Consider the following 12,242-nt stretch of genomic DNA (forward strand, 5'->3'; position numbering starts at 1 on the left):
GAGGCTAAAAGGAACCTAAAAGTTTCTGTCCAGTCCACTGTCTGGCAACCATAGGGTCAGCATTTGTCTTCATGGTCCAAGATGACTGCTTGAGTGCCGGCCATCTCAGCTGTGTTCATCCAACAGAAAGGAGAAAGGAGCAGGAAAAAGGGGCTAAAGGTGTGGGTCAACAGTCTTTTAAGGAATTGCTCCCAGAAGCTTCCACTTAGCAGTTCTGCTTAGATCGTTGACTAGGACTCAGTCCATGTAATACATAGTTGTAATGGAGATTGGGAAATGTGGCCCCTGTATTAGGGGGCCAAATGCCTAAGCCCAAAATTGGGGTTTTCTGACTAAAGAAGAAGGTGAGAATGGGAGTTCCTCACCTCTTCACGGGTTTCCCTCTCTCTTCTCTCACCCTCTAATCTACCCTGGACACAGCAAGGTAGGGTAATCCTTATAAAATACAAATCCAGACATAGAGTTGCCAGATTTGGCAAAGAAAAATATAGGATTCCCAGTTAAAGATGTGAATTTCAGATAAATAATGACACATGTTTTAATATAAGTGTGGCCTAGGTGGTATTTAGGAGATACTAATGCTAAAACAACAATTTATTATTTATCTGAAATTCAAATACAACTGGACACCCTGCAGTTTATCTGTCAACTCTTTGCTTACACCTTTCACGGCTCTCCATTGTTTTTGAGAAAAGGCTCAAGCTCTTTGGAGGGATTTACTGGTACCTTTATAATCTGTCCTCCAACTGACCTGTCCGAGCCCAGTGTTTCCTGGACAAGCCAGGCACTGCCACTGTGTCTCCTAAGCTTCAAGCCTTTGTTTGAGTTGTTTTGTCAGCCTGGAATGCCCTTGTCTATCTGAGAAGCCCCATGCATCCGGGAGGGACCGTGGCCTCTGTCCATCTCTATATTCCTGGGACCTGTTTGGGGTGTGAGATTATTCGATGAATGAAATGACAAGTTCAAGGCCACCCAGCAAGTGAAGGGCAAGGTTACAGCGACTGCCTGGACCCATAAGTCACTCCCCAGTGCTCTCTGCACCCAGCTGGCTCATGCGGACCCGGCACTGGGTTCTCTGTCTCCTGGGTTGTCATACTTGAGGAGCCCACATCGGAATGCAATGCTCCCAGCACACAGTGGGTTAAGCCAGCCTTGGAGACGGGAGCTGGAGCCCACGGAGTCCTTTCTGACAATAAAGCTAATGAATCCCTCCTTGCCGTTTTCTCTTGCACAATAACATTTAATCATCATTTGCACAGCAGATGAGAAGTTTGAGGCAGATGCAATTCTGCGTGAGTGGCGATTTCTGTGTGTGGGCACCGCTCCTGCTGTCCCCAGCACACCTGACAATCTGGGGTTGGGATGGGCTCCTTCCCAGAGGGGCTGTGTGTGCACCCATGTGCCAGGGCTCTGACCCCACACCCATGTGGGAGGTGGGCTTTGGAGGCACACGTCTATCTGTGTGCATGCTTGGGTGTGGAGTCAGACACATGTGGCGTGGCTGTGGGTGAACTGTGGCGGGTCAGCCTGACGGCACACGTGGACAGAGGTGGTGAGGTGCCTGAGGACACGTGGTGTGGAAGTGGCGGTGCACACGTGTAGGCAGGCAGGCATATGGGGGTATATATCATTGCACATGTATGTGTCCTTGGTGTTGATCTGAGGCTTACTGGAGGATGCCTCTAAGTGTTTAGATGCTTGTAAGTGATCATGTATATTATGTACACGCAGGCCTATGTGCTCGTATGTGCATACACATCTCTGGGCATCATGGAGTTGAATTAGCTCCATGCGTGCACCCATGTGCCAGGGCTGACAGTTCCTGAGGCTATACATGCTTTCCTGTGCATGCACAAGCATTATGAATGTGTGCATGGACCTATGAGTTCATATGCCCGGGTGCATCTGAGGGGACATACATTCCTATACCACATACCTGCCTGGGAGTGTCTGGGGGACACACATATGTTCATGAACATGTATGCATGCATGCCTGAATGGGGAAATGTGTTGGTTCCTGAAAGGGTATCAGTGAACACACACACACACGCAAGCAAGAGAACACAGCTATGGAAGGCACACGTGTCTTGTGTGCAAATGTGAGTGCACACATGAGAGTGTGTCTCTAGTACATGCATGGTGTGTGGGCACACGGCCACATCTGCAGACCTGCAGGAGTTATGCTTTGTGTGTGTGGCTGGGAGCATCTGTATGTCTGCACTGTGCACCCAGCCAGGAACGTGTCTGAAGGTACACACGTGCCTGCACTGTACGCTGGCATGGGTATGTGGGCATGCTTGTGCCCCCCTGTGCACTCACTGAAGCGTGAACCCTCTCTTGCTTCCAAGTGAGGGCTGACAGGGTTACATTTTCCAAAGGCTCAGCGGCCAGTGACAGAGCTGGTCTGAGCGCACTGGCTGGCAGGAGGTAAGTGGAGCTGCTGATTCGTGACCCAGGGGTGGGCGGTCATGACGGCCGGCTGACGGATGCAGCTCTCAGCCGCCCCCTATGACAGCAGCCGGCTCTCTGAGCTGCCTGAAGCAGGAGGTGGGAGGTTAGTTCTTGACCTGTGCACTTGGTGTCGGCTTCCCACTTCTCTGGTGCATGCCCACATCCATGTGCAGACGCACACGCGTTGGGACATCCAGAGACGCAGACCCGGGCTTGGACCGTGGCCGCGGCCCCACCTCCACCTTGCTGCCCACCTCTGCCATCTGTCTGAAATGCCTCCCCTTCTCACCAACTGCTTCCCTCTCCTCCCCACACCTCCAGAAACTCCACTCGGAATCCGAGCTGTCCTTGTTCTGCACAGAATCAATGCTGGGGTGTGTGTGAAATGGTCCAGGCCCTTGTAAGTTCTACAGCCCGATCTAGCCTCCCCCTGCCCAACTGTGAGCACTGGGTTCCTTGTCTGTAAAATGGAGCTAATGAGGTACCTGCTTAAAGTAAACAAGGCCACTTAAATAAAGCACTAAACACAGTACACGTTGAGTCCACCCTCCATGGGTTTCACCTGAGCTAGTAATTATGTACAGAGCTTAGAACAGGGTCTGGCATGCGGCAAGAGCCATGTAGGGCGCTGTCATCATCTTTTACCATCATTGTCATTGTCATTAATATCCCTGGTTCTAAAATTCTTAGCCAATTATACATCAATTCTTGCTCATGACCCTGAATGCTCCTTTATCCCATGCTGCTGATGGTGACAGAGATGATGACAATAAAAGGGATTTTTTTTTTTCTTTTCGTTTTCCCTGTGCCTTGAAAGGGGGGCAGACATGGGAGAGGGAAGGCTCTTTGTTTTCTGAGCTCCCTGATAGAGTTGGGTGTGCCCAGTTAGAGCCTGGAGCTGGGGTGGCTGTGCTGTCTGCGTAATACAGGCAGGGGAAATGGAGCTTGTGGGGGAAGTTGGTGAGAATCAGTGAGGCCGATGGGCAAACACTGTGTCTGCCACGAGACCCTTGTCTGTGACCCCAGGCCCTCAGAGAAGGGTACAAATCTCACAAAATACATGACGTGACAGGCACCTTGTGGAACCCAGAGGAGGGACTGGGCTCACGTGTTTCACTCCTGGGCTGGCTCAGAGCTCAGTGGAGTAGGCGGGTGAGGGTGCGGGAGCTGGAAGCAGAGGGGATCGAGGGGGCATTCCCTAGCCCTCCAGCCCCACTCCTAGGATTATCAGAAGTCACAGGGAAACTTGAGGACTCCCACAGCCTGTAGAACATGGTGGTAAGTGGAGGAAAATCTCTCCCAGGGCAAGAAGGTGACATCAGATACACCCAGGTCACGTGTCCAGGACTTCCTGTGGGTCAGGCACCATACGTGCTACAGATGGTGTAGGTTCTGGGGGTCAGAGTGCCCCTGTTAAATCTTGGCATCTCCACTTCTTCGTTGTTTGATCTTGGGCAAGTTACTTAACCTCTCTGTGCCTCATTCTCTGACCAATAAAATGAGGGCTACTTCGCTGGGCTGATGAAGGATTAAAAGATGTAATTCACATGAAGGGCTTTGAGTAATGCCTGGCAGGTGGAAATGCTCAGTGCCAGGGGTTATTTCTGTATTTTATCCTAACTGCAACCCTATGGAGTAGGTGTTCTAGTGTGTGCACTTTATGGAGAAGAAAATAGGGGCACAGAGAGGGTAAAACATTTGTCCGAAGTCACACAGCTGGAAAACAGAAGAGCCAGAGGCTCAGAAGGTGAATCTGGATGAATAACATTTTTTATTTCTGGCAAGCTCTTTAACTCTGTGTGACCTCAAGAAAGTCATTCTCCACATATGGGGTTTGGACAAAATGTCCAAGGGTCTTTGTGACTCTGTCCCTCTGGACGTGCAACCTGTCTACAATCTTCTCGGCAGGGACAGAGTCTGTCAATGCAAGGGGCACATGTGGAAGGGACAGAGACTTGGAATCAGAGGTCTTGTGTTGTTTCAGCTCTGTCCTCACCAGCTGGGCGAACTTGAGCCGGTCACTTTACTTCTCTGGATTCGGATCTCAGTTATCCTCTCTACAATGGCGATGGCAGTACCAACCTGAGAACTGCTGGGATGCTGTAGGTGAGAACTGGGCACACAATTGGGTGAGGGAGAGGATCACGTCTTCTCAGGGGTCCGCAAGTTACCAGGGCTCCTACATGGATGAGAGTCCCAATGCCCCACATCCCTCAGTGGACTTTAGGAGACATGGTCAAGTTGACCAAAGCATCATTTCTTAGCCTGGCCTTCAAGGTCTTTTCCCAGCTGGCCTCTAGCCAACCTTCCCTGCTCACATCTCACTATTCCTCCACCTGGTGGTCCAGCCCTGGGGACCACACATCACTCCTGAAGCTGCCTCATGCTTCCTGCCACTCCCCCACCCCCAGTCTTTGAGGATGCTCTTCTCTCTGCCTGTAATGCTCTTGCTTGCTCGGCTATCTCATATATCTCAGACTCATTCTTCAAGAGCCAGTTGGAGGCACCTCCTCTGGGAACTATTCAATCTTTCTTCAGTGTTTCCAGCAACATTTTTTTTCTGTTAATTCTGCTACAATGCTTACCCAATGCATTGTTACTGGATGCTTCTGGCCCCCCGCACCCCCCTCCCCAAGTTGGAAGTTACTGGAAGGAAGGAACTACTTATGCTCTGTGTATTAATGACTTTGCATGGGTTACTACTCTCTGAGCCTCAGTTTTCTCATCTGTGAACTAGGCTGACAGTATCTAACTTAGATGAGATAATACAGGTAGGGCACTCAGGACAGAATGACTATCTCTGGATCTGTCACAGTGGACCTTGGCAAATGTGGAGGGAATGAATGAACGCTCCCTGGGAGGGCAAAAGAAAAAGGCAAGTGAGCATTTATTGAGCACTTTCAATGTGGAAGGAAGGCACTGAGATCAGAACTTAACATTCATTATTTCTTTAAGTCTCTTAACAATCCTTTAAGGAAGGGATTATCATTAGCCTCATTTTACAGGAAACTGAGGCTCCAGCAGTTGAGGACCCTGATGAAGGATGCCTACCTAGCAGGAGCTAGAATTCACAGCCAATCAATGTGGAATGAATCATTTGGGGACGAGAGTGTGAGGGCAAATTACCTGTATATTATAATCAAACGGTTTTAGAACTGGAGGCTCTTAGAGATGACTTAGCCCTGGGGTCCTTAACTTGGGGTCCATGGCTGGGGAAACTGCAGGGTCCCAGACCAAATAAATAAGGCCCTCAGGGACTTCCCTGTTAGTTTAGTGGGTTAAGACTCTTCGCTGCTGATTGAAAGGGAGTGGGTTTGATCCCTTGTCAGGGAACCAAGATCCCACATGCTGTGCAGTGTGGTCAAAAGGTAAAACGAAAATAAAATAAGGCCCTCATCACACCCAGTGGCTTTCAACTCCTCCATCTCCCAGCAACCCTTCCACTTGATCCAAGTCCGGGAGCTGTCCAGCTTGTCCTTGTCTCTTGGCACCCCTGCCCAGTGTCCTGTTTCAGCGTCGCCTGAAACTCCAGTCGCTGGGAATGTCCCTACATCCCCCATCCTCCATTCAGAGCAGGAGCACCTTTTCTCTTTCCTTAGAAACATAGAGAAAGTGGGGAGAAAGCTCAGACCTGGGAGACAGACACGCCTGGCTTCTAATAACGACAAAAAGAATAATAGTATCAAAGGCTAACATTTATTGAACACCTACTATGTGCCAGGCACTGTCCTGACCACTTGACACATACGAAACCTTTTTATCCTCAGGACTCTTCGAGGTAGGTTCTGCTAATTTGCCTCGTTTGACACAGGAGGAAACAGGCCCAGAGAAGGGAGGTAACCTGCCCAAGGCCAGGTAGCCAGTAAGGGCGTGGCTCCACCGCACACTGGCCAGGTGTCCTTGGACAGGTCCCAGACACTGCTCTGGGGGGGGGGGGGGGGCTTTCCCCATCTGTTACCTTTAGGGCTCCACCTCGCGGTTTCCATGACGACTAAGACGGTCTCTGCACAGTCCCAGTACACAGTAGGCGCTTAGTAAATGAACAGCCCTTCTTTCCTCTTAACTCTGATGGGGGATACCTGGGGAAGGGGGGGCACTTCGGCAGCATTCTCTCTCCGGCTTCTCCCCCAAGCCAGGAGGGAGCCACGCCCCACCCCACACCCCTCTCTCTGTGTAACCCCCGAGCCAAGCGGCGCCCGTTCTCGGGGCAGTTTCCGTGATGTTGATCCTAATTCCCGCACCTCTGGGCGAAAGCTGCCCACTCCCTCGGGGAGGGATGCCGTCGGAGGGTCCGCTCTCGAGGCCCCACTCCTGGCCGCCCTGGGAGGGTGGGAGGTTTGGGAACGGGGGTGAAGCAGGGGACGGACGTGCTTTGTCCTGGGGGTGCAGTCGGGTCCCGGGCGGCAGGGAGGGCCCGGCTAGGAGGCCGGGGCCTCGTCGTCCGGGCGGTGGCCGGCGTAGAGGGCGGCCAGGGGCCGGAAGCGGGGGCCCCAGCCGCTGAGATAGGCGAAGTCCTGCTCGGAGCCCGACGAGCCGCCGCTGTGCAGCGAGCTGAGCGAGGCGGCCGGCGAGTCCGCGCCCTCGAAGGCGTAGGTCTGGAAGGCGTCGTAGGGCGGCACCGACGGGTCCCCGTCCGCCAGCGCCACTTTGCGGCTGATGAAGTCCCTGAACACCGAGAAGTCCGGCTCGGGGCTCGGCGGCCCCTGCGGCAGCGAGTGGCGCTCCGAGGGCAGGCGCGCCTGCGGGGGGCTCCCCGCGCTCCCTGCGGGGCCCTCGCCGCCGCCGCCGCCGCCGCCGCCCTTGAGCTCGCCGAAGTCGTAGAGGCTCCGCAGCGCCGACATGTCGTAGGCCTCGGTGTCCTGCTCGCCGCCGCCCTCGTCGTTGTACTTGATGACGTTGTCGCGCATGTCCTCGTCCTCGTCCGGGCTGAGCTGGCTCTTGTGGTGGCGCCTGAGGGTGAGGATCAGCAGCACCAGCACTGCCCGGGAGAGAGCAGTGGGGGCCCGTGAGGGCCCGCCCTTCTCCTGATGCCCAGCAGGACCGGTTCAGCCTAAAAGCTCATGCAGGCTTCCTAGATTTCTGTGCAAAAATACCTTTCTCACAGTCTGAACAGAGCTGGCTATCTGGAGAGGTCGTGAGCTGCCCATCTTGGGAGGTGTGCAAATCAAGGCTATACCCCCACTGGCGGTGGAGACAGAGAGCTGGTGTTAAGAGATTTCGTGTGTGTTGTAGGGCTGGACCCAACCTCTGAGGTCTTCATCCTCAACTCTATGAAGATACATCCCTGTGAGGTCTCTGGGGGCTGGTGTGTGGAAAGAGGGCAGCTGAGGTTTGAGGGAATGAAATGCCCTTGACCCTGACGTCTCTCTCACCCTTGTCCTTCTCTGTCCACTCCAGAGGCCCTGATCACCCTGTTAGCTCTTTGGGTATGTCCTGCAGGAGCCCTTCACCTCCTGCAGGCCAGGTTCAGCACCATCACCTCCAAGCTTCCCTGATGAGGGTTCCTCTCTATCGCCCTGCTTGGGTCCCTGGATCAGCAGCATCGGCACCTCCTGGGAACTTGTTAGAAATGCAGGTTCTTAGGTTGTGCCCTAGATCTACTGGATCTGTTTCAGTAAGGCTCTGAAGTGATGCCCAGGCAGCTCAGGTCTGAAAGCCACCGCTCCTTCATAGCACAGACCCTGCCATATGTCGGTCTCAGCTCACCGCAAATCCACACTCTGAACTACCCTGGAGGACCCTGGGCCATGTTCCCCTGGCAGGGTGCCTGGCACACAGTAAGCATGAGAACTATGCTTATTGAATGAATGACTGAATGAAGAAATAGATGGAGACCTGGGTGTTGCAAGGCTGAGAGAATGAATGAATTGTCCCTTCTTGGCTTTCTTCACCTGCCAGAAAGGACTCCGCATGCCCTTCCTCCTCCCACCTCACTGATAACTCGTTTTCAACCTTCTAAGCAAGCTTCTCTTCTCCTCTACTCTCTGACTTCTTTTATTTGAAAATAATTTTTTTTTTTTTTGGCTATGCCTTATGTGGGATCCTAGTTCCCTGACCAGTGATTGAACTCGCACCCCCTGCCTTGGAAGCACGGAGTCCCAACCACTGGACCACCAGGGGCAGGAAGTCCCCTCTCTGACTTCTTAACATCAGATGTCCCAGGACTCAGTCCTTGGTCCTTTATCCACATCCTCTGTCATGGCACTTTCCTTGTCTTGTGGCTTTAAATTCCAATTAGAGGCTGACAGCTCCCATACTGCAGCCTCCAGCCTGGACTTCTCCCTTGAAACCTAGATTGTACATCCAGTTTCCGCCCCAACAAGTCCCAGGGGGTGACCGGAAGAATCACAAACTTAACCTGTTGAAATCTGAAATAATCATCTTTCCTCCTTCCCACCCTCCATCTCCCCGCCTCAGCAACAGCAACCCCAACTTCCCAGTGACTTGAGGCTTTTCGCCTCTTTCATTTACTGATGAATCCCAGTGCCTAGGATAATTGAGCACATGGGGGTGGGGCTCATGGATGGATAAATTGGGAACTGAGGAGCAGACAGAGAACTAGATGGATGGATGGGTAGATGAATGGACAGAGACGCGCTGGGTATCATGTCAGGCACTGGATTTTTCTTGCTGCTCCAAACAGCTCGGGCTAGGCCAGGGGCCAGAACCAGCTGTAAGGGCCATGGGGCAGGCTGCTGGCTCACGACCTAACAAGGTGGCCCATGACAGGGAAGGAGGGGAGGGAACCCAGGGACAGGTCGGGAGGGAGGAAAGGTGTCAGGAGAGAAGTGGGAAAGATGGATGGACGACTTCCGGAGCTGGAGGCCTGAGCTGCGGAGGGTGATGCCCGTGAGAGCAGATGGTGGGGAGCGTGGGCGGCGGGCGACAGATGTGCCAGGCCTGATCAGCGATTCCGCCCGTCACCTTTACAGCACTGATGTGCACTTTCTTCGTTTGTGGGCAATTAGGCAGAAATTTGTTTGCACTGCCTCGGAAAATGAAACCGCTGTAAAGTGCACCCTCTGGAAAAAGGGTTTCTGAGCCATGGGCTGAGGAGGGGAGAGAGCAGGGTGGGCGGAGGGAGCCTCCTAGCTAGGAGGGGCCTGCCCAGGGCCTCTGCAGGTCCCGGGGGTGAGCAGCGAGGTGTAGGATGCAGCTGAATCTCCCAGGGAACTGAGCAAACCTGGGATCTGCCATCTGGCCCTTCCTTGAGCTCCTCCAGCTTTGGGTGTTCTGTGAAGTCCAGAGGTCAGGGCTGAGGTGAAGCCCTTCTGCTTTGACAGCAAGAGGCGGCACTAGACCACTGTGGGTCTAGTTGAGCTCCTGAAACTGGACCTCTTCCTTGGGGACATTTTGGGGGTTCAAGTGGCTGCTGGTGCAACTGATGCCAGAGTAGATTTTGCCCCCTCCCCGAATACCTTAAGATTTTAAGCTAGCTGCCCCAAGATTTTGCCCCCGGTTTAAATTCCTAGCAGTGAAAAAAAGTGAAAGTATTAGTTGCTCAGTCGTGTCTGACTCTTTGTGACCCTGTGGACTGTAGCCCATCAAGCTTCTCTATCCATGGGATTCTCCAGGCAAGAATACTGGAGTGGGTAGCCATTCCCTTCTCCAGGGGATCTTCCCGACCTAGGGATCCAACCCCGGTTTCCTGCATTGTAGCCGGATTCTTTACCTTCTGAGCCATGGGGGAAGCCCAGATTTCCCAGCAGGTGGGGTAGTTAAAGGAACAGAAAACACAGGCTGAAAAGACCTGATTTCAAGGAAGACCCAGTTAGAAGACTAGTTGGGTCCCCTTCTGCAAGCCACTTAACCTCTCCAAGCCTTAGTTTTGTCATCTGAAAAATGGGGTTGATACATCTGGCTGCATGGTTGTAAGGTTCACAAGAGCCCTTTTTACTAAAAGTCCTACATAGAGAATAAAATAGGACGATAGACATGAGAGAACTTTAAAACATAGGCTTGGCTTTTAAAAATTAGGGAAGACTTCGGGCCATATAGAGCCAGCTGAACTTAGTCTCCACTGGGTGCTGACCACTTCTGAAGCTTGCAAAGCAGCTGCTCGGTACTTAGGAGACTTCTTATAAGAGCTGCAGGTTAGAGCTTGGAGCTCAGGCAATTGGTTCAAGATGGAAGAGTAGAAAGACAAGCCCCCATCTCCTACTGCGAGAGTATCAAAATCACAGCTAGCTACTGAACAACCATCGAATGGAGGATGCTGAAACCTACTAAAAATATCCAAAGACAAAGGAGAAGCTGCGGCCAGACGGCAGGAGGGGCGCAGTCACGATAAAATCAAATCCCATACCTGCCAGATGGACACTCCGCAAACTGGAGAACCAAAGAAGTTCTCCGCCTGTTGTGAAGGCTCCGAGTCCCACGTCAGGCCTCCCAGCCTGGGGATCCCGGAAAGAGCTTGGAACTCCATCAAGCCAGCCCTTCCTTGTGCGGACAGGGAAAGTCAGACCCCCACAGGGGCCGCTGGGGAAGGAAATCCGGGGCCCGAGGACCGGGGCCAATCAGGCGGGGTGGTGGGGCTGGCCCTTGGCCGACTCACCGACCAGGATGAGGACACAGACCAGGAGGGCGATGAGGGCGCCGGGGCTGAGGGAGGCGGCCATGACGAAGGCCGTGGTGTTGCAGGACTGGATGGCGCCTGAGCTGTCGCAGCCGCAGATGCGGATGGTCAGCGTCCCCGTGCTGCTCAGCGTGGGAGGCCCGCTGTCCACCACCAGGATGGGCAGGAAGAACACGTCCTGCTCCTGCCGATTGAAGCCCATGTGCTGCGTGTGCACCGCGGCCGTGTTGTCTGCTCCGGAGAAAGCGAGGGGCGAGTGACTCGGGGTCAGCCTTGCCTGTCCCAGCCCCTCCTGAGTCCACCTTGGGATGTGCCTCACTCTGCCCTCAGCTACCGCCTCCCAGCGGACCTGATCTCCCCCAATTCTGCCCCCCAGATCCCTGAAGGTTCTGTCCCCAGCCCTCGAGCCTTCGCTTCTGTCCTTAGCTGTTATAAGTTTCTCTTCCCAGCTGTCTCAAAGTTTTGCTTTCAGCTATTTCAAGACTCTGTCCCCAGCTGTGCCAAGGTCCTGTCCCCTGTTATTCCAAGACTCTGTCCCCAGCTGTGCCAAGGTCCTGTCCCCTGTTATTCCAAGATTCCGTCCCCAGCTGGGCCAAGGTCCTGTCTCTGGCTATGTCAATTTTTTTTTTTTTTTTTTTGCCATGTGCCTCAACAGCCTTTTGTTGTTGTTGTTCCAGATTCTACACCAGCTGTCAAATGCATCCTGACCCTGGGGTCCTGTGGTCTTGAGGTTGTGGCTTTCTGAGCTCCGACAAGTTCTGGGTCATCAGAGAAGACTGGAAACTCCGACTGGCACCCGCCCTTGGCTGAGGGAGCTTGCTGTCAGGGGTCTCTTTAAGAGCTGAGCCTGGAGTGCCAGGGCCATGCCTTTGGGGCCTGATAAGGATGCCTCAGGGCACCAAGGTCTCCTCACCCGTCTCTTTCCTTTGGATGCTGGCGGCCGGAGGAGACAGTGAACTCACATGAGTCATACTCGTACTGTTGCCGGCTGGCGCCGGGAGTGCGGGTGGAGAATGTGTAGACGTGCCCACTTCCCCTGGCCTCCTGACTCCTCTGCACCTCCCCTGTATGGGCCAGGCCATCACGGACCACCCCCTCCCCCGCCATCATTTTGGTGGAAGTACTCAGAGCCCACCTGGCTGCTGGCTGTTGCCCCCACCCTCGACAGCCAGCCCCACAAAAGGGGCCCCACTTCCCGCGAGGGGCTCAGGCTTCC

At 53.6% G+C, this 12,242-nt stretch overlaps 1 protein-coding gene across 3 annotated transcripts in view; it reads right to left on the reverse strand.

The window, feature by feature from the left end:
- Positions 1 to 6,125: 6,125 nt before the first annotated feature.
- The window catches only part of CDH22 (cadherin 22), a 137,593-nt gene continuing 131,476 nt past the window's right edge, over positions 6,126 to 12,242 (reverse strand). For 2 of the 3 annotated variants that reach the window (XM_070472715.1, XM_070472716.1), the window contains exons 11-12: positions 11,006 to 11,257; positions 6,126 to 7,429 (exon numbers count right to left, since the gene is read on the reverse strand). In XM_070472715.1, the coding sequence (XP_070328816.1) occupies positions 6,870 to 7,429; positions 11,006 to 11,257 (812 nt within the window). In that variant the 3' untranslated portion in view covers positions 6,126 to 6,869. The remainder of the gene's footprint in view (positions 7,430 to 11,005; positions 11,258 to 12,242) is intronic. The other variant, XM_070472717.1, reaches the window with a different exon arrangement.

This window comes from Odocoileus virginianus, chromosome 9 (genome assembly GCF_023699985.2).
Source record: "Odocoileus virginianus isolate 20LAN1187 ecotype Illinois chromosome 9, Ovbor_1.2, whole genome shotgun sequence".
NCBI classification, from domain to species: Eukaryota; Metazoa; Chordata; class Mammalia; order Artiodactyla; family Cervidae; genus Odocoileus; species Odocoileus virginianus.